General features: G+C 40.0%; 1 protein-coding gene across 2 annotated transcripts; it reads left to right on the top strand.

Annotated features, from left to right (window-relative positions):
- The first annotated feature begins 1,188 nt into the window (after positions 1 to 1,188).
- LOC6548001 (calbindin-32) lies at positions 1,189 to 22,014 on the top strand. 2 transcript variants are annotated; one of them, XM_015156259.2, is made up of 12 exons: positions 1,189 to 1,403; positions 11,496 to 11,717; positions 11,818 to 11,903; positions 11,961 to 12,050; positions 13,036 to 13,122; positions 13,193 to 13,333; positions 13,647 to 13,702; positions 13,770 to 13,815; positions 18,593 to 18,604; positions 21,050 to 21,106; positions 21,175 to 21,246; positions 21,303 to 22,014. In XM_015156259.2, the coding sequence occupies exons 2-12, from the start codon at positions 11,567 to 11,569 to the stop codon at positions 21,447 to 21,449; spliced, it is 945 nt and encodes a 314-aa protein (XP_015011745.1). In that variant the 5' UTR covers positions 1,189 to 1,403; positions 11,496 to 11,566; the 3' UTR covers positions 21,450 to 22,014. The 2 variants fall into 2 exon arrangements, with proteins under 2 accessions (XP_015011745.1, XP_001975280.1); XM_001975244.3 differs by lacking the exon at positions 18,593 to 18,604.
- Positions 22,015 to 22,415: the final 401 nt, after the last annotated feature.

Below are 22,415 nucleotides of genomic sequence, written 5' to 3' on the forward strand. Positions count from 1 at the left end.
ATGTTCTAGGAAGTCAAGTTCTTATACAAGCTTGAAGTAGACCAAAGCGGGCAGGCTAAAACAACAGAAATAAATAACTGAGCGAATGAGAAAATATTTTAGCAAGTTTACGAATTCAGCGAAAAATTACATAGGTGTTCTGCATTTCTTTGTTTTTAAAGAGTGATTGAATTTGAAAAACACGTGTTAAGTATTTGTAAGTTATGTATTTTCTCTTTGGCTCCACTCAACAAGTAAGAATGAAGTAATAACTCCGCCAGTCTTAAACTTAACCCTCTGTCTTACCTTTAAGATTCTACTCACAAACTCAGTGAGCTGGCACTCGAGGCCCAGTAGCAATTGCATAATGGACACAGGTCCGTCCCTTTGATATGACCCAGAGATTAGGAACCAGGCACACACAATGGCGTTCATGGGGCGTATGATTAATAAACACTTTTAGTTTTCGTTTCGGTCAAAATGGAAACCTTTTCAAGAGTCATAACAATTAACTTTAAAGGCTTAGACATAAATCCTTGCACAATTGTAGTCCTCACAAAACATACATGTGTATAATAGAACACGAAGAAAAAGGCAGAAAGTAAAAAGTAAAAGATGAATAATGAATGAGCCGCACGCGAGCAGAAACCAGGTGGATTGGGGGCGGGAAAATGTGGAAAAGCTCGGCGGCCATGCATGAGTAACACTTGACATTGCCAGGGCGAGGAAAATGGGAAAAGGAAAACCCACACACACGCACTGGGCCCGAAGGGCAGCCGAAGGAAGCTCGTTTCTAGTGAATTATAATATGGCATGCAGATAAAACATTGAAAGTCAAAAGGCCCTGGGGGAACTACAATTAAGCGCACTGCCACCCACAGCCACCCACAAAAATGAGAGGAAAAACATAGCAGTTTCAGCATTGGCGGAAATCATTTTCCAACGTATGTTTATGATATTTTGTAGATAACTGCAAGTGCTGGCGCAAAGTTTACTTGGAATTAGCCATATTACAGAAAACAATGCCTGCGTATTTTTTTCGCTTTTTATTTGCCCGGACGAACTACCACATAGGAGAAGAAAAAGCCCAGGAAATCTTTGCCCAAAAAGAAAAACAATTCAACAGTTTGTTGCCAGCAACATGTTGCCAACGCGCGGCTGCAACACTCTCCTACGCTCTCTCCGTGTTGAGTTTTCCACTTTGATAAAAGCAAAAGACCTGGCCATAATCGAAACAGTCTGCAAAGGATTCTAGGCGCTAGCGGTTCTCCAAAGATAACATACCGTCAGTATTAGGCAACGGCAATCGTCGCGTGCGTTTTAACCAAATAAAAAATCGAAAATTACCTGAAAAACGGTTGAAAAAAGTGAATTTTAAGTTTTGGAAAAGAAGAAATTCCAAAGGCGAGGAGCAGTTATAAAAAGTAAATATGACTAGTTATTTGAAACATTTTCTTGGCGGAGAACAAAATATAACTATGAAACTTCTAAAATTTCTTGAATTTATATTTTATTTATATTTGTTTAAGCCCGCAAAATATCTATTTATACAAAGCAATGGATTTTATTTAAGTCTTCATTATTGCTGTAAGGACACAATTTGTATTTATTTAAAAATGAATTTAGGTTTTTCAAGCTTAAACCAGATTTTAACCCTACGTAATGGTTGAAAACCTTTTATTAAAAATATTTGCATTTTATACAAAACAGAATAAGCTAGTAGTCTGAACTAAAATAGGCGGAATTTTTCACACTCATTTTATATGAATCCGCTTAGAATATAAAAAAACGTTTCTAAAAAGAAAATTTGCATTTTTCTCACGATTTCCAATCATTTTATTCAAATTTTATAATTTACGCTAAAAGCCTTTTAAATCTGAGCTAACTAGCCTAAGCTGAAAAACGCAGAGCAGATTGTGCTTTTGCAAAAAAAAACGTTCAATTTGCAATGGATTTCCAAAGAGGTGGAAAATTGGTTTGACGAGGTCGTCGAAAAAAGAGCAACAGTGAAAAATGTTTCGGCATTCTGTATTCAACACGCTGACAGCTTGAAGCGTGTTAAATATCTGAATTTTTCCGGGCACCACGGCGAAACCCTTTTGTGATAATTTTTCAAGAAGTCCGCATTCAATTAGGACAGAAGGCGAACCCTCATTGGTATGCCAAATGGCAGCCGCAGGAGTTGACAGTGAAATGCCGTCGCCATCTCCGAATGTCCTTGACTTTGCCTATTCATACGCAAAATTAAACAGCAGAAGGCACAAATAATGAGCGGGAATGGGTTGGAATGCCATGGTAATGGGCAATACACTACTATGTGGCCATGGCAAGTGGGGCTGCGTGCCAACATTTACGAGTCCCCCTAATTTATGCTCATTCATAAATCTCCCTCCGTGGAAATCTCTTGCAATCGGCGACGCAGTCGACGCCTGAATGTATGCAATGCGATGAAATAAAGCAAATTGAAAATTACGACTAAATCAAGCACTTCTGTCAGACGACGAAGCTCTGAATACCCTCTAAAATGGCCAGGATATTTTATTTTATTTTATATAATTTTTCAACAACATGTATTTACATAGAACAAATGCACTGGAAGCTGTTCCAATTATCTACATGAATTTTTGCATAAATAGGCAGCAAACAATATCATAAAAATTAATGAAGAAGAACATGTCTTATAATCACTGTTTCTATTTAAATTATAGAAACAAAAAAACCTAAAGAATTAGAGCAATGATGCACATGATGAGAACTATGATGAGAAATCAAAATGAACCTTGTGAGAGCATAAAGGGAGCTGTCAAAAATAATTGAGAAATATCTAAATATAAAGTACGACCCTTCGCTGGGTTCCCCTGAAGATACGGCTGCACAGCATTGTTTGCCAAGTGCAAATTTGGCTAATTAGATGACATACCAATTGTAACTTGTACGATCCGGATTGTCGTACTTTCGACCAATTGCTTGGTTGCTTAATTGCAATTACATTCGTAGTTGAACACAAAATCAAGCGAGGAATTTCTTGTACGAACAATTAAAATAACTAATTTCCTGTGATCATTTCACTTGAGATGCTTTTATTTTCGTTTTTCTCGATTTTGTGCACGTTCCCGGCCAGCGAAAACAAATAGGCATATCAGAGCCGAAGAATTATCAAAATAAATACGTTTGTCAGCCGAGAATGGAGGCCTTCTTTGCATTTTCGACCATTTAATGGCATTGGGAAGGAAGTTGGATTTCGGTTATAAATAGACGGCTATTTGCAAAAGGATGGGTGATTAGGCGGATGGAAAACAGTGGCCGAGTAAGGAGACGTCATTTGACAGACGCAGAGATGAGCAATTATTGCCATTAATTTGAATTAATTTCACACTATTCAGGGGCTGTAAGATTGATGGGTTATATGCAGTTCAAATTGTGTGGGCTTTGGAATACAAAATGGAAACAATGATGTAATCTCGCCGCTGCCAAAATAAATATGGTTTCTGTGAATTTCCAGTTGGTAAAGAAAGCAATTCGTTAAGCAAAGCTTCCGGTAATTATTTATCTACTTTTTTCAAAGAAATAAATTACACCCAATATTAACTCTGGGCCATTGGAACAAAATGCGCGGTTTTTAGAATATATATATAAACTCTGACAAAATTGGTGGAACCAATGCTATGATGTTTTTATGTGTTGGCCATCATTCAAACTGAAGGAAATGATCGCATTTGTATGAAAAGGGAATATTTTTTTAAGTTTTCTAGAACATCAGATACAAGCAAACCTTTCTTCCCTTACCTTCTTTTACTTAACCTTCAAATTCTCGACAGTTAAGTGCCTTTATTTTCAGGACACCCACTACCTTCGCAAGTTTCCCGCCCACAGGTATTGGGCGTAATTATCTTAGAACAATGTCAAAAACACAAAGTGCCATTAAAAAACGTTCGCGCCTAGCGGTAATAATTATTCTAATTACGAGGCGTTTCGCTGGAAAACTTATCGAGGTGCTTGAATGCCCCGCAGGGCCTGTCAAATATGTACAAGTATTTTGTCCGTGCAAACAAGCCAAGAAGTGGCCGAGATCGCACAGCAATCAGCATAATTTTCCTCCTGTTGTACTTCACATTTTTGCGTATTGACTCTGGTCTGAAATCTTTCCACACCCCGACATCCAGCTGGTTAATTACAGCTATTGGCCCCGAGCAGCATTATTATTTATTATTATTATTATTCTTTTCTGATTACTATTTACGCACAGGCAGCGCAAAAAGTGCCTTCTATTAGCTATGTAAATATTTACATCATCATCACTTGAGGTTTTTCGGCAACAATTACGCGTTGCGTCACCAAACCGAGTAAACACTAATAAAGCCTTTAAAAAAACGATGGAGTAAATATTCGTGTGGGCGAAATGTACATATGTGCATACTCTCAGCAGTTTTGCATTTATTGTGATCTTTTTATGGTTCTGCTTTTTCCTGGATTCCATGAAAAACAAAAGAATACAGTAAGGAAAAACAAATGACGCACGGATTTTTTGTTTTTGTTTTGGCTTGTTTGCCCGGTTTTCATTTCGACGCTTTCCTTTTGTCGGTTATTTATGATGGCAGGCTATAAAAATGCAATTCCAGTAATTGGGCAAACTTCAATACTTCTGCACTCTGTCGTCTTAAAATGTTGATATAGATTGGCAGGACTCCGCACTCTATTTTGTTATTTATAGCTTTTGATTTTTGAGCCCTTTTCGACCCTTACAACTGTCATGCTCCTGGCTACAGTGACAATTCCCAAATTGAGTGACAGGCATATCCACATATCCATTTCGAAATGTGTTTTATCCCAAATGCTTAGACAACACTCGCTTTTCCGGTGATTTGTGTGCCCATTTTTGCGTATAAATTTTAATGTCATCATCATAATGTAATACTAATAAGATATCGATTTGGAATCGGTTTTCAAAAAGCGAATTGTTTTCAAATGGAATTAATGTAAGGAATTGTAGGTCCTGTAATTTAACATGGCTGTTATTTTAATTAATAGCTTCCCCGTCTGTCAATTGCTTGTGGTTTCATTTTCATTGTCACTTCTACACATCACGCATACGCAGTGTATGCCATCGCTAAAACGGAATTCGTTCGAAGATGAAATCAATTTACACATAGTATGCACTCCATAATTAATCTGTTCTCCTTACTTTATTGCTTTTTACAATCAAGGGATCGACGTCTGACACGGTTTGCATGTGGGCGAATTGAAATTTATTCACAGCTGACGGGGACTAATAACCATCCATAAGTATAGCCACATAGGGAGCTGGCATGGCAGGACATCGCATTCCCCTCTGCCCATTCGGTATTTAATTAAAACTGTCTAAAGCCCAGCGGGTGTCAGTCGCCGGACAAAGAGAAAAAGCGTGGTGTCATGCAAAAAACCATTATTCTTTAGATTTCTTCCATGCTAGATTATTTTCCAATATAAATTCAACGGAGCCCAGTGGTTAACCAGAGTTGGCCAAGCTAATTACGGCCACGCGGTGACCAATAAAATGTAATTAAAGTACGGGCAGCAGCAAAAAAAAGGGAGAGAAAAAAATCGGCTTAAACAGCACCGCAACTAGCTGATACTACAAAGAAGGAAACAACTGAAAATAGTTTCCCTCTGGCCCTGCGAATTTTCACACATTTTACTTCGCACGCAGCGCTGGCCGAGAGGAAAAAGAAAAACACAAATGAAAAATAAAATACACAAAAGCTTCCGAGCAGCAGGCATCCCAAGCAACACATCGTAAACAACTCTTGGCCAGCTCGGCATGACAAAAAGCCAGATAAAATCGGCCAGCGAACCAGATGCAATGTGCCCCCCAAAATTTTTGTAATTTAGCAAATCGCTTCTCCAACACGAGTATACAAATTGGCTACATTATCGACAGTAAATTACAAAGAAATTCTCTTCGGCGTTCAATAATTTCTATAATTGTTTACAAAGTGCCCAGGTCCGGAGGAAGAGGCATCTCTCTTCCTCTGAATGCAAACTATATAAATCAATATGTGAGGCGTTCTACTAAATCGTTCGCAGCTGCAGAGGAAGCAAAGGAAAAATAAATAAAGCGATTTATTAAAATCAAAAGCCATAAACCATTGCATTAAGTGAGTTATCTGGGAGCAGCTAAGCATGTGAATTCTAATTAAACCTATTGAAATGACCACTTTTTGGGCAATTAAAATTTATGTTTGCACGCCATAAATTCGGCTGTACGGGTCCATAAATCAGCGACAAGTTTCCCGTCTTTATATCAACAGATCAACACTATATATCAACAGATTTTCATTCGGTACTTTTCGCATAATACACAACGTACCTTGGCAAGCAATCATCCGCTCGGCGATGACCTAGCAAATTGGCATTTAAATTTTTAACTGCATTTTTATGATGGTGCCGCAACCCACAACCCACTGACTACCAATTTCTTTGGGCCAAATAAAATACACCGTAATGCAATAAATTACGCTGTTTATCTTGTCGATCCTTCTGCAAATTGTCTGCCGGACTTTGGGCCATAAATTTAAACCCCTTACCATCCGAATCTTTTGCGTCCGACATAAGCCTTTTTAGGATAAGTCTACGGCTTTTGAGGGTGGACACGCAAATCAGTGTTGGACTCGCCATTTAATAACCAACTCGGGGGATTAACTGATGAATATTCCTTGGGATAACCAGCCTTGCATATACTTGCATAAACGAATTTCTTGAGGCACGCCAAGCAAATGTCAATGTCAACTGGCCTTCTTGGGCCTTGGGTTTGCCTGGGCTCGCTGGGTTTTCTTTTGGGTGGCCCAGAGTGGCCCAAGCCAAGGCTAAGTTTATTATGCCGCGAAAAATGCAGGCCCTCGAGTGTGAGTGCCGTAACCCTTGAACTCAAAGACATGGGAAAAACAAAGCACCAACTCAAAGTACACCCACCACCTTGTGTCTTACATTTCAAATGCTAAGCACAGTGGTTCCTCAGAAATAATAATCAGGACTACTCTTTGTTTAGTGTTAGATTTAGGAAAATGTTGATTTTTTACGCAAATTAATTGTACTTTCTGCTGAAAAAGAAAGAAGAATTTTCTAGAATTTTATTTATGTCAATACTTTTTATTTTGAATTTACTCTTGTATATTGATCACTTATTTTTTCTTTTCTTTATATTCATAAACGTACCTGAATGAATTTTAGTTAATGCAAATTCGCAGCTCGCCATATCCGAGAGATACATAGGTGTGTTCTAATTTTGTCAATTAAAATACTTAATCAAAGGGCGTCATTTTTAGACTTCCCTGTATAAGAAGCCTGCGGGCAAGGAAAACTTTCTGCCAGGCAGTCAGTATATTATGTGAATCCCCTGCATTTCGAGTGCCCGAGCTTCAGGTCACTCGTACTTGAATATATTTTACAGCGCTCTGTCTGTCGGCTATGTCCGCTCATGTTTCAAATGTCAGATGTTTCAGAAGTGTGAGACTGTGTTTTGTACGAGCAGGAGTTTTTCATATTATTATTTATGAATGCGACTTTGGCTGGCATTTATATATTTTGTGGCACGTTGTACGTTATACAAGTGTAAGGGCTTTAGCTACCCGTGAAAGCCATCTTCTAGTTTTACAACTGCGTCACTCAAGGCCAATGGCAAGGAAAATGCAGTAACATTGTAGGAATTATGGTCAGGTTGTAAACAGGAAATATCCCTTTAAACGAAGCGGGCAATCTTTTACCTAAGTGCATTTTTAGGTGCATTAGAACATTGATATGATTCTATTAGCTCACACACTCCGGTTTTATCACCTTTGTGGGTGGAAAGCATCGGGAAAACCTTTAGGGCGCCACCGTAATGGATGCTGGATATGATGGATGCCTGAGATACCATTGATCCATGAAATTGACACAAGGTGTTCGGAAAGCAAGAGGAGCCCTTCATCATTTATGCTTTCATTGAAAGGACATCTTTGCTGGGAAAGCTTAATCAAATTAACGCAACGACGGCAGAAAGATAAATATTTGTTCAAATAATTATAGTAGTAGTAGTAGTAGTTGTAGTTGTGTCCTGATTCTTGCTCGCTGATTTACACCTACATTACTAGCATGTGGAGTAGCTGTTGTGTTGGCCCTAGTAGTTAAATTATGCACCTTTCCAATATGTATAGTAGAGCCGAGTGGTAATTAAAGCTATATATAGATACACTGGTATGGTATCAAACCAAATAAAGGCAAAAACCCTAGTCTATAATTCAGACTAGGCAGAAAAACTGCGGTTGGGCGCAAGCTCTTAAAATAGAAATAATAACAGATACGCCAGCAACAAGCGAGGGGAAAACCAGGAAAGGGAAAGGGAAATTGGAGGAAAAGGAAGAACTGGGAAAATGCGGGGGAAATGACTGGCCGCCAAGCGGGGAAAATAAACAGAAAAACACTTAAATTAAATTGCGAACTGAGCTTAATGCACTTAAAGTCAGTACATGCCCATGAAAGGGTGGCACTGTGGGCGGCCATTGTGGAGCAATGCCAATGTCAGACAGACGGATGGATACCATTGACAGGTAAGCAGGTGCTCTGCGCTTTTCCCTGCCTCTCGCCCCCTCCCCACTGGTTTTCCCCGACTTTCCTGTGGCACTCGAGCACGCGCCCGAGAAAAGCCCAGAACTGAGAACTGAGAACTGAAAATCGAGTGTAAGCCGCGGCTTATGCAATGCGGCCAACGAGGCTTGACAGTCTGGTTTGCTTTTAGTTATCTGTTTTTCTTGGCCCAAAGGCTCGACTTGCTTTCTGCCTTTTTTGCCATGCAAGGCGGCCATTAGTGACGTCGAGTGAACCAAAAATATTTCCTGCTCAATAGGTCACCCCATTGATTCATGGCGGCGCAAGAATATTTAAATATAAAGTTGCCAAGTTTATTTCCTTGGGGACTCATTGCCGCAGTTTTGGTGGAACCAACTTTTTATCTGCAGCATTTTATTTCATGTTTCTGCCTTATCGTTGTTTTATTGATTTAATTTGTTGTCGGGCCCTAGGCTGAAGAGTATTGAATATTCAAAAGGCCTATTCCAAAGGACCAGTTCAAAAGTTGTCTCCCTACTGTATATGTAAACTGCAACTTGGGTATGTAGACACACCAAAATATAGAGTCGCTATGGAAGTTACTTTCCTGAATCCCTTCGGCTGATTATATATTCATTGCTGTAGCCATATTGATTTATTTTTTCATCCCCAGGCTGCATGGGTTTGCATATTCAATGGGCAAAATTCCAGTGAAAAGTTCTGCCATTTGTTTAAACTATTCAATCTCAGATTAGGAAAATCCGTTTCAAAGAAGATTACATTGGTAAATTATTGTCGGCAACACACTGAGAACTCCAAATGTTCTCATGAATTTAATAAATCTTTGACTAAATAGCTACTTTTAAATAGAATTTTAATATAAATATTTATTTTAGCTAATGAAGAGTGCTTCCCAAGAAGCATTGCCTTTATTTTCTTAAATTAATGACGTACATACCACGATATATCTATATTATTGCAAATTCGAATGCCTGCGTATTTTTTCTATATAAATTCCTCCATTCGAGGGCACTGCATTCGCAACTCGGTCCACAGCTCATTACACAATTTATATTAAAGCCGTAACTTAAACCTCGGCATCCAGTTTGGCATTAGCTGGCAGTTGGAGCGGGGCCAAAAGTATTTGCCATATTGCACTCTGGATTGCAAAAGTTCTCGACCAGCATTCCGCCATAATCGTATAAATACGTATACAGTTCTAGCACTTCCTTTCTCTACACACATTTGAAAAAAAAAAAACAAAAACCAACAAGGACAACAAAGGATGTTGGATGGATGTGGGTTGGGTGAACAGCGGAAGAGGCTTGAGGCGACTGCAGTGGGTGAAATGCAATTTCCAGGCCATCAAATGGCTAGGCAGGAAAAAATAGCACTTGGCCCGTACGAAAGCGTTCGCAGGTAATGGCCATCATCGCAGCCGGTTAATGCGGCCAACTTGTTCTGCAGGCAGATAACACGAGTTCCAAACTCCTCGCGAACGATGCGATGCGAAAAGTTTGCCGGCAAATTAAATGAAAGTTAATATGGGCAGCGTGTTCGATAAACAATAGGGACACAGTCAACAAGTTTCGCCCTAATGCGATTATTGCACAGTGCCTAATGTCTTTGAGGTTGGACAAGATGTTTCAGTCTTATCGAGGAAATCAGCTATTAGTAAGTATATTTATACAGAATTCTTCTGATTCTAGAGCACCTGATTTTTCACTATTTTTCGCCCTTCAAACTGAAATTAGTGGCGATTTTCCTGTGTGTCAAGAACAGTGTGCATTGCGAAACTCATTTAGTGGTAACAGCTGCTGCAAATTTATGCTCACGGCTTTTCTATTCTGAGCGTTGTTTTAGCCACAAAGGAGCGACCGCAGCAAACTGTCAACGATTCCCACCGCAGATATATGTACACGTATATCCGGATGCCGGCAAACGGACTGGCTAAGTCCAAGCCAAACTGGCACATTTCAAAGTCCACTTAAATACAGCTTGGACACACATATAGCATTATTTGCTCCTTTAATAATTTTAATGCCATATTTCGACTTTAAAAGCCTTTTGTATGCATTTGATTAAGACGTTCAAGAGCTGAAAAAAAGCAAAATATTATACAAGGTGTATTGAAATTTTATTCAAATTCATTTGATGCTTTTCTCAACCATTAAAACATGAATTCCAACGCCGGAAAGTATCCAATTAAAATGCTCTTCCTCTTTCGTTGCTAAGAAGGACGATTTCCTAGTTTTCTAGACGGAAAATACCTTCTTCAAATAGAAAGATACTATTATTTTATAAAGATATTGTCTGAATTTCCACAAGTGAATGAAGACTCAAGGCTTTTCAGCACATAAAATAAATAATAATGTAAAGAAAGGCCGCCTGCAGTTTGGCACCTTGGTAATTATTTTTTTAAGTGTCCCTTTTAAGCCCACATCATCTGCAGACGCGCCTTGGCCCAGGACTTTGCTTTCTTATTTTTAGATCCACCCATCCGGGAGGCAACTGCAGTCGTGGGCTGTGGGTTGCTCAGCAATTTTGTTTACATTTCTTGTTTTCCCCCTGGCCGCTGGTGTGTTTAACCCTCAATGACTTGTGACAGGGGCGGTGTCAAGCGATGTGGGCGTGGGGGTCGCTTGGGGCCGCGTGGAGGTAGCGTGGCGTCCTTTCTCACTTCATCTGCGGGAAATCCCCGCGCACGGATGCAATGTCGGCGCCTCCTGCGCTGCAGTGGGACTCCCACTGTGGCCATTCCTCACCAGCCATACCCGTGTACGTGTGTATGGACCTGTGGGATGGATGGCTGGCTGTGTTGGCTTTCGTGGGTGTTTCTGTTTTATGCTATTAATTTGACAGTTTCAGCTGCGCTGACAACTGGCTTTTCCCCAGACACCGAGCATAGCGTTTAATGGCTGCAAATTAATTGTTGTATTTCTTTTTCTCCACCCCAGAGATAATTGCTCAGCATCTAGTTTCTCAGCCAGGACAAATAAACCCGAGACAAAAAAACAAACCATAAGAAATGGACTCTGCCGCCGCCGCCGCCGCCAAACGCGTCCAAATCGAGAAGGCCCACAACTTTATGCGCCAATATCGCGATCCCGAGTCCAGGGAACTCAAGAAGCTGTCGGCCAACCAGTTCATGGATGTCTGGGCGCACTACGATAAAGATGGTGAGTGTAGATCGAATGGGGCTTGCAGAACTTTCAACGAAATGAGTATTTGTTTGATGTATTTCACTTATGCCATTACTTATTTAAATTGCCATCTTAGGAAATGGCTACATTGAGGGCACCGAGCTGGATGGATTCCTGCGGGAGTTCGTGTCGAGTGCCAATGCCACAGACATTAGTCCGGAGGTGAGCCTAAAATGGAATGGTACAATTGCATCCTAATCCATCTGCCCCAATCCCCAGGCTGTAACGGACACCATGCTCGAGGAGCTGAAGTCCTGCTTCATGGAGGCCTACGATGACAATCAGGATGGTAAAATCGATATCAGAGAGGTGGGTAATACATGCGCCACATTCGGACCCAAATTTCGGCTTGATGGGGGCTTCCATGTCGTATGCGCAATGTTGTCTGTATGGATTTTTGTATTCGAAATGACATTTCCGTAAGGCGTGGTGGCCCCGTTTTTGCCTTCTTTAAATTGGTTTTTAAATGTCTTGGCCGGCCCGAAACGTATAAATTATTTGGCGATTTTCCCTGGAGAAAGAATCCACTTCTGGCAAGGTCTTTGCCCGAAAAAAGTTTTTTCTTCCTTTTCTCTCATTGTGGGAAGGCCACATTAAACGAGTTTTTAATTGAAGTTGAACTGGCAGCAGAAGTAGGGACTATTGGAAGGGGATTTTTCCATTTTTTTTTTTTTATACCAAATAATACAGCAGTGCACAATGGGCTTTTGATAAATGAGCCCACGAAAAAAGAAAGTTTTGGGGAAGAAAAGTGAAAAGTTCAAGTAGCCGGGTCCCCCATGGATTGTTGATTAAGATTGCTCGCAATACAAAAGGCACTGGGCATTCATAATTCATGTGGTTCACATTATTCATACGCCACGTCGAACGCCAATCGAAATGGCTTGGGCTGTTAAATTACTGGCTTGTCAACAAGGCTTTGGCCTGGGGATAAACTTTAATTACGATAGTGCTGTAATTACCAAGAGCAAATAAAAATGCAAATCCCACGGCCACAGCGAATTATAAAGTTTTCCCTGCCACAGATGATTACTTGTAAAGGGTAAGGGCTTCAATTCGACACTTCAATTATGCCGGAAACTTTTAACGAATGCCAGCGGCGAAACTTTTCCGGCCGTTCGCTAATGAAAGTGCAGCAAGATTTCCCCGCCTTTTACGCAATGCACCGGAAAAATAGGAGTCCTAGGTACCCAGTATGCGAAACATCCCCGCAGCATTCCCATTTATAACTTATTTCATTGTCAAGTCACGCACTGAAACAAAAGGCTATTTTTCTTGTAACCATCTTCCGCAGCTGGCTCAACTTTTGCCCATGGAGGAGAATTTCCTTTTGCTCTTCCGCTTCGATAATCCCCTGGAATCAAGCGTTGAATTCATGAAGGTAGGTGACAATCTGGACCCTGGAATTCCCCAATTCATTTGCACTCCCATCTCGTCTCCTATGAAATTAGATCTGGCGCGAATACGACACCGACAATTCGGGCTACATTGAAGCGGATGAGCTGAAGAATTTCTTGCGCGATTTGCTCAAAGAGGCCAAAAAGATCAACGATGTGTCCGAGGACAAGCTCATTGAGTACACCGATACTATGGTAAGTTATTAGAAATAAATGCACTAAATGGCTTCGATTGCTTCCACAATTCAGCAGTAGAAGTGATACAAGTACAAAATTCTATAACGCAATTCATAAACTGTCTGTTTCTACTATCTACTAACTACTACTACTACTCATCAATGATTATACATAGAATTGCTAAACAAAAACGATTTCATTTTGACATGCATGGCTGTGATTGTTGACAGATGAGCCATGCATTTATACACAAAAGTGTAAATTATGCAGATTTGCTATAGGCCCAGAATAATGTATGCCCAATCACCATTCCCACTCCGAATCCTTTCAGCTCCAAGTATTCGATGCCAACAAGGACGGACGTCTGCAGCTGTCGGAAATGGCCAAGTAGGTGTCCTTGAAGTTGCTTCTGAAATTCCAGGCGACAGCCAGCCAACTCACTTATTTATTGCAGATTGCTTCCGGTTAAAGAGAACTTCCTGTGCCGCCAAGTGTTTAAGGTAAGTGACAAAGATAAAATGTAAAAACATCGTTCAATCGAGGAAATTGCCAAGAGCAGATACTGTCAGCAAATCGCGGTTTTCCGATCATTTATTACTAAGAACTTATTTATGAAACCAATTCAAACCAAACAGCTTGCCTCGAACAAAACACGTTTAGCACTTAGGTTAGCCTGGCCTTTTGGTTTATCACTAGCTGCAGCCTTGACTATTCAACTAACTTAGCTTTGCAACTAACTCAATCAGCAATGCATATTGGTTTGTCTTTTCTTTTGTTTACCTTTCATTTCGAGCGATGTCTGTGCCGACTTCGGAAATAATCTTTAAAACAAATGAACCCAACTTATAAGACAAGACTATACTTTTTAGTACGAAAATATTAGGGCTTTAAAGACAATATAAAAGAGTACTTATATAGTTGAAATTCCATGCAATTTACAGCCAACCAACCATTAAAAACGAAATGGAATGATATTGGTTATCAATTATAATAAAAATTAATTACCAAATTTAGTTTTCACTCATGAACAAGCATTAATTGGATAAAAGCATTGCCATGGACTAAACTAAATTTAAAACTTTAAATGGCTCGGAAGGGAAAGTGTTATGCCTTTCTGAATAGAACCTCGAAACAACAGAGATTCTAAATCCTTTCAACAGCTTTTCATTCTCGCTCGACAGATCAGCAAATACAATTTTTACAAAAAAGAACAATGGCACTATTTGTTTTAACTTTCGCATTCGACACTGAATGCAACATTGAATTGTTTTGGCCATAAAAAAATATATTCAAGCCAATTTTGTCTGCATCGCAACAAATAAAGCCATGGCCAAACAAAAATAGCAAAGAAATATTGTCTGCAATCGTAAAAATAAACGAAGCAAAATGGCAAAGCTCAGCTGAAACTGGCAGGTGCTTTCCACCCACACCCACACCCATTTCTTCATTTTTTTGTTTCGCAGAAATAAAATGCGTGGGAGCTGGTGGAATCAATTTCCGCAGGCAACAGCTTCCTTGTTTCCCCAGTTTTTGCTGAAGCGTCAACAGATTTCATGCGATTCGAATGGGCTGTAAAAAAGGGGCAGCTAAACAGCAATCACTACACAAACAGAAGGTGGAAAGTCCCCAAATGGCTGGCCATTAAATACTTTAATATTAGTTTGCCTCGAAGAGATACCCAGCCGAACAATTAGCAGAAGAAAAGCCATGTGGTGTTGGGAAAACAAACTTTTTGGCCACGACTGACGCCGCCGCCAGATGTTGGGTCTTAAAATTCCCCTGGGAAATTCTACGAACCCATTTTGACTTGGCCCAAATGCTGATGCCGTTGCTGATGATGCCAAATGCGGTCAAATGAAGCACTGTCATTGCATTTGAGACTGCCTCCGAATGTCACGTAGGTTCCCGCAAGCCAAAACTTGGCCAAAGGAGCATATATTTCGAGCATGTCGTCCGTTTTCGCATTTTAAGCATGTTGGCAACGAATTGGGCCATCCAAATGCCAAGAAAACGCTTTGTTTGCTCAAAGCAGCAGCTGCTTAAGGAACATGCCTCGCGTATATGGAGGCCTTAAGGTGATATGGTTCTCTATCTAGGGGTTCCAAACATTATTTGAAATTTCCTAAAAAAGTATTTAAAATCAAACAGCTTCCATGAATTTAAGTATAATGTGCATGCGAGGAAAGAGCTTACAAAGACCACTGTACATAAATAATACTACTTAAGAAGGGCAGGCGGAAATAAATGTTGGACCTGCAGCCTTGAAAACTCCCAATTTGCTGAGCCAGCCCCTTCGAAATTTTCCGAGTCGCGTTTCCAACGTCCTCATCGAACACTTTTCTGCCTCTTCTCGTGTTCGTCCTCGTGTTTGGGTTTCCTCTTTGCTGTTTGCCACATGAACCACCACACATCGCCACATGGACTATCCACCCAAAGGAAAACCACCTCCATTCGGTTGTCGGTGTTGCTCTTGGCAATCAAGTGGGTTAGATGCACGGCAAAATGATCTGAGGGGGCAGAATCGAAGGGCATTGAGAGCTCTTATTGTTACGAGTATTTGCTGCAAATGTACGTGCTTCAGTCGCATTGATGCTTATTCTCATTGCTCATTGGCAGTAGTTGCCGAAAAGTTGGATGTGTTCGCTATCGGAGCGCCATTTTTCGGCCAAATTTTGTGGGTGGCGCCTCCAACAGTGTGCCGAAATCAAATGTATTGCATTCAGCCTGAACTCACTTTGTTTTGGTTTTCTATTGCAATCGGATTGCCATTGCACTGAATCACTTTGCTGGCTGCGCACGTTGTTGGAAACTAAACGGAAAATTTGGAGATGTGGCTAACGAAATTGGCGTTCCTGACGCGTTGAAACCCCCAAAGAACGCCCCCGACTATTTAATTATAATATTTCAAAGCCAATTATTGCAACTTTCGCTGTGAAAAGAGAGAGTTAATATTTGTTCCATTTGAAACGCACAGGAAAAGTTTGATGCTTTTTTGCGAGATATATGCGCTTTCGGGCTTTAACTTTAAACTTAAGGTGCGAAACGAAAAATCCTTTAAATTGAAAGTTTAAAGACAGCTAAGAGATCTTTGATATACAAACATTTTTTGCCAGGAAAGTATACTATAAAACGTTATATAAATGTTTTACACTGCATCAAACTAGCTACTACAGTTTGGCTAAGAAAATGAAATGCAAATGTTTTGCCAAACCATCACTTTTTTCACTACTGCCCGTCCAAAATAAACATATTGAAGTCAACTTGATGCCAGCTTACATCCTTCACGCTTTCCAATTTAAAACGGCAAGCTGCTGGTGTAAATTCAAATGCAACTCGCATGTTCCTTCAACGAGATATTTGTGTTGTGCGCGGAAGGACGTCCTTTTCGCCAGGATAGAGGCAGGATCTGGAGCAGGACTGGGGACCGTGGCCATGTAGCGATGTGCACCCATGTGGAGCGGCAGTCCGAGCAAGGAGCAGAAGAAGCCGCAGGATTGCACAACGAACAATGCCCAGTGCTCGGTGCTCATGGGTTGCATGCCGCATATTTGCTCATTGTTACAGCTCGCAGCACAAACGACATTTTATTTGGTTTTTATTGATGGGGGGAGTGGGCAAGAGTGGGCAGGAGTAAGCACCACTCGTTCGGAGTCATGCATAACAATGTAGCGGCGGGACAAGTTGGATTTTAATCGAAAACGCCACGGCGCGGACATGGTTGCTGTCACTCAGTTCCGAGCCACTGAATCCTAAGGCATCCCAGTGCCCAGGCACCTGACCGCCAAAGATACGCGTCTGTACTTACCGTACTTTCGCCATCGTAAGTCGGCCGTTATGAAGTGCCATAAAAAAGGCTGGAAGCCGCAGCTTCTGGCAGCCATAAAATAGGCATTTCCAGCACATTTACCCCAGGTGCAGTTATTACTTTTCAACATCATTTCTTCGGGACCATAAAAGCCCAAGCATGCATCAGCATTTTGATAACCGCAGTGGGCCAGCTGCTGAGCTATACCAACATGCAATGCCCCTCAACCTTTTTCGAGAAGCTGCATGACTCCCAGAAACTTCTGTCTCCGGGCGTCCAATTATACGGCGCAGTGTATTGCTGGCTGGTGGCCAAAAATGCCAGAAAACGTTATGCTAATGCACATCACGTATACGCCGCATGCACAGCAACGAGCAACGAGTGACATAATGTGCGGCAACAGGAAAAGCCACTGCAAATGGCAATAGGTGTGGAGGGGCGGGGAGGGAAGAGGGTGCCGGACAGACAACTGGGGACACGAAGCAGCAGGACATTGTGAAAAATAGCGCGGTACACTTAGCGTTTTGCCAGGCGCATTATTTTGCACACATACAGTATACATACATATATGAGCACAAGGACTCGGCTAAGTAAATACGTGACATTGCGGCACAGACAATTTTTCAGTTCATTTTCTTGTGTTATTTTTAGAACTTGCAATTAGAAACAATTTTGAGCAATTAACTAAGAAAGCAGAAATCGTTTTCTCTACAATTGGTAATGCATTCGACTAGCTTACGTTCAACTAAGCGTATACGTATTTTTTCTCACTTTTGGTTTTTGCATCCAGATCTTAGATCTTTTAGCTTACTAAAATAATAATTAAAATTTTAGCCTAAAATCATGTATACAACTTTAAAGCGATAAGTTAATGCAAGCTGGCAAACTATTAAAGAAAATAATAATATACAAAAATATCATTTAATATTTGCCCATTTTAAATAGCCTACAACAAACTTAATTGCTTTAGTTTATGAATTTTCTAACTTTCTATATATCTTTTTCGTTTCCCCCCGCCTACCTCCTCTATGCCATCTGTATACTATCAACAAAATATACCATATATCTTTGCATATACTTCTATAATCTTGTGCATTTTTATTTCAAAACAAACAACTTAACAAAACCCAAACTAAAAATAACAATTACCGAATTAACTATACCGTGCACGTGGTGTATAACAATTTGGGCTGCCACCTTCAACTTCCGACTTATCTCACAAATGCAATTTGAAAATCAACTCTGAAATAACAAAACAATTACCGCAAATCAAAACTCTTGCCATCTGCTGTATATACAAAAATTTGCATACAACAATCTGCAACCAATTGCACTGCCAACAATAAAAACAAACAAAAATATTTCGTAAAACAATACACAAACTATTTGCATTACTGCAAACAAAACCGATACCAATGAAATAAAATAAATAACATAAAAACGTATATATATATATAAACCACACACTGAAGGAGGGCATTGACGTAAGTATTTTCCACCCCATCATAAAACATTCAAACAACCAAAAAAGAAAAGCCCACAAAAAATAATAACTCATGTGGGTGATAGAGATTACAAAGACACTGGTGGCCCATTTAAACTCTCAATAAAAGTGTATCATTTCGTGCTTTAAATAACACTTGTTTGAACAATTGTTTTTTGTTTTGATGAGTACTCAACCATTTATATTTATTAATGCAAAACACCCGAATACCTTCTAAATGTATTAAATTTGCCAGATAAATTCATGTTCATAAATGGAATTGCATGAGCATAGCATGGTTTATTTTTTGAGAATAAAAATAATCTTTTTGCTGCGTGAACGATATAAATCTTTCAGTATAATAAATAAATACAAGCCGAGCTTATATAATCAAATAAGCTTGCCAAAGTGAAAATAGTGGAGTCAAATAGTGGCTAAAAGTGTTATCTAAATATTAATGATGTTTTGAAGCCACCAAAGAGTGTCTAAAAGTATGCAAGACATCTGAAATTTTATTATGAGACATACTAGTTTTTGGATGCAAGCTTTTAGACAGTTCTACCAAGTTTCTCTTTTTGTTAAGTAACTAATAAAAGCTTACCTCTATTAACGTTGAGCGACTAAAACTTGCTGCCAGTAAAAGTTAGAGTAATTTGCAACTTGCCGTTTTTAGGGTCCTAGCCCAAAGCCACAAGCCAACTCGAAACAAGAAAATGATATCTACGAGCTACTAATTAGACTTTTGATGGCATTGGTCCACCCCATTTGCCACTTAACACATCCCGCATCCCAGTACGTGAACAGCTTTGGCCCTAACGATGTGAGGTCCACGCAAATTACACGTTGATGTGGAATTCCGCCTCCACCTCCTCCATGGAACCTTTTGCATAATTTAGTCATTGAGTTCGTTGGCTGTGGGGCCGGAGAGCTGGAGAGCTGGGGGAGCGGATATATTTTGTGGCAGTGCCATATGGATAATGGCAGCCACAGGCTGACACGCTCTCTGCCATCGGCTTTTCAAAGTGTTGAAGTGTAAAATAATTACTTCATTTCATCAATGTGTTGGCATGGGGCCACATCACATCACATCCCATCACGTTCAAGGCGAACATCGACTTGAGTCTGGGCAATTTGACAAAGAGTCAGGCCACGAAAATGAAAATAAAAAGCCAGCCAAATATATACCTTTTGCGTTCGTATGAAATTCAATTTAAGGAGCTTTGCCACCGGCAAGTGGCAGCAAGATCGCAATTTATAATGTCGGGCTAAGCACATTTTTTAAGGCTTAAGCGAAAAAGGGTATCCACTTAATGGGTTTCTAATCCCGGCAAGAAAGAAACCATGCGCCCGCTGCGTTTTCTTGGCGCCAGTAAAACAAATGTTATCAGACTTTCCCAAGGATAAAGAAAACAAAACCTTGAGTTTCACGCGCACCGTAAGTGCACTGTGAAAAAAAGAATCTTACAGAATCAGAAAGAATCTTAAATAGTCACCGCTAATGCTTACTATAAGGCAACATTTTACGAGACTTACATGTTACGGTTGTATAATTACTATACTATTTTCCCCAGTGCAGTGAACTTGAGGCGCCACCTTGGCCACATTGCATAACCCCCAAAATTCGAAACTGCATGAGTATGTGGGGGGTACATACATGTATGTGAAAAGAGGTTTATATACGGGGGAAAGTAATTCGTGCAATTTGCCGGGCGCAAATGGAATCGATAAATTTCGTGTTCCCTCGTGGAAAACACATCCGGGAAAATCCCGAATGAGCATGCTGAATGGTAATGACAAATCTGCTCTACCTGCGCTATAATTCATATTAATTAGCGAATGTCAACGGCAGAAAACACATATGTGTATAGTAAACGGCAGTATGTTTCATTTAGCATAATTAGGCTTCTACCTTAAGCTTAATGAATGAGTGTGAATATGGAATACCTGTTTTTTATACGTAGCATGTTAATTATTCTCTTAGGATTTTCATAGGAATAATGATTCGCTCCTCATTGCATTCCTAAAAGCATGATTTCATTATAATTAGCTGTATTTCGCATGAGCTCATTCGTTTATATTTAACTAATCAAAACCAAAATCGCACCAGAAGACACAACTCAACCTGTAGTTTAGGCCTATATAGGGTAGCCCATTTGGAAAGTTCCGGGATAGTCTAAACAAAGTTTTGTGCTATCCGGAGTCTTGAAATAATATTTTTGCATTTGATTTGATGGATTTAGCATACTTCCAATTTTCTCGGACTGTATTTGTGTATTTAAGTTTAGTGTCCCTTAAATACGTTATTCAACATTCCTTTATTTATGTAAGAAAAGTATGCTAAATCCCACTATACACGTTATTTATAAATACAACTTTATGTGAAACCTGCATATGAACGAGTTTTGTTGAATAATATTATATTGAGTATGGCAATTTGTATCCACAGGGCGCCACAAAGTTAACCAAAGAAGATATTGAAAAAGTATTCTCGCTCTACGACCGTGTAAGTAAAGCAATAGATTGAGGAACCTTTATAAAGTTGTACAATAAAATAATACAATATCCTTGCAGGACAATAGCGGCACTATTGAAAACGAGGAGCTCAAAGGCTTCTTGAAGGACCTTTTGGAGTTGGTCAAGAAGGTGAGTGTCGCCTCAAAAGATAAATACAAAGAATATTAACATTGGGTGGTTGCCAGGACGACTATGATGCCCAGGATCTGGCCGCTTTCGAGGAGACCATCATGCGGGGAGTTGGCACCGACAAGCATGGAAAGATCTCCCGGAAAGAACTGACCATGATCCTGCTGACACTGGCCAAAATATCGCCCGACGACGAGGAGTAAGCCGGATGTTCGAGAACATACCACAAAGAGATTTTAGCCAACTCTATTTTTGTCACCCGAACGCGGGAAATCCAGAAATGAGGCCAAAATGGGCTTCGAGGCAATTGTTTACTTTAGAGCTGCATTAAATGGGGCAGCAAATAAACCAAAAAAAATGAAGGGATATTGGAATCGGGGGAGAATCGTGAAAGATCCAAACCGAAACGAAGCTATTGGTAACATAAATCTAATATAAATGTTTCAATCTTAAATAAATGTTTATCGTACGTTAAGATATTGAGAGTATATTTCCCCCAAACTCAAACCGAAACGGAAATTTATCCAGTCAAACAATTTGCAACACTAAATCGAGCCACTTAAAGTAAACAATTAAGAAATGATAACAACAAGATCAGTACATCGATTTTATATTATACTATATATGTATTTATATTTTCTATATGTATTTGCATAACGTATTTTATTTTATTACCAATTAAAATCGAAATAAAAGTAGTTATATTTAAGGATACCACATTTATTTGAGACTACCTAAGTAAAAGCATATGTGTGGCTACAATCTGTAGATAATTGTTGTTAATCATTGTAACAGTACCCCCAAAAGTGGGTGGCTGCATTCTGCGCCCAACTCCCGCACTTGTGCTATGAATACCTCCCGCAAACATCAATCAATCAATCAAGAGCCACTTGCATCAGCCCCACGGAGGATGCCACTACTGCAGGTGAATGCGAATGTAAATGCATCCGCCACCTGAACGTGACAATGTCAAGCTGTAGGGTGGCGTTGTATGCAGTTAATGTTGGACACACTCGTCCTTGGATTTTCCACCCGAGGGGAGATTACGAGGAGCTGATTGACGCCGGTTGAGGCTAACTTTTCCACTCAATTCCGCAGCTTAGGCAAATCGAATTCTTAACCAAAACGAAAACCTAAAGTTTACCTACAACGCTACGAACTATCTAACG

The sequence above is a fragment of the Drosophila erecta genome, unplaced genomic scaffold (genome assembly GCF_003286155.1).
Source record: "Drosophila erecta strain 14021-0224.00,06,07 unplaced genomic scaffold, DereRS2 tig00000092-arrow-pilon, whole genome shotgun sequence".
Taxonomy (NCBI): Eukaryota; Metazoa; Arthropoda; class Insecta; order Diptera; family Drosophilidae; genus Drosophila; species Drosophila erecta.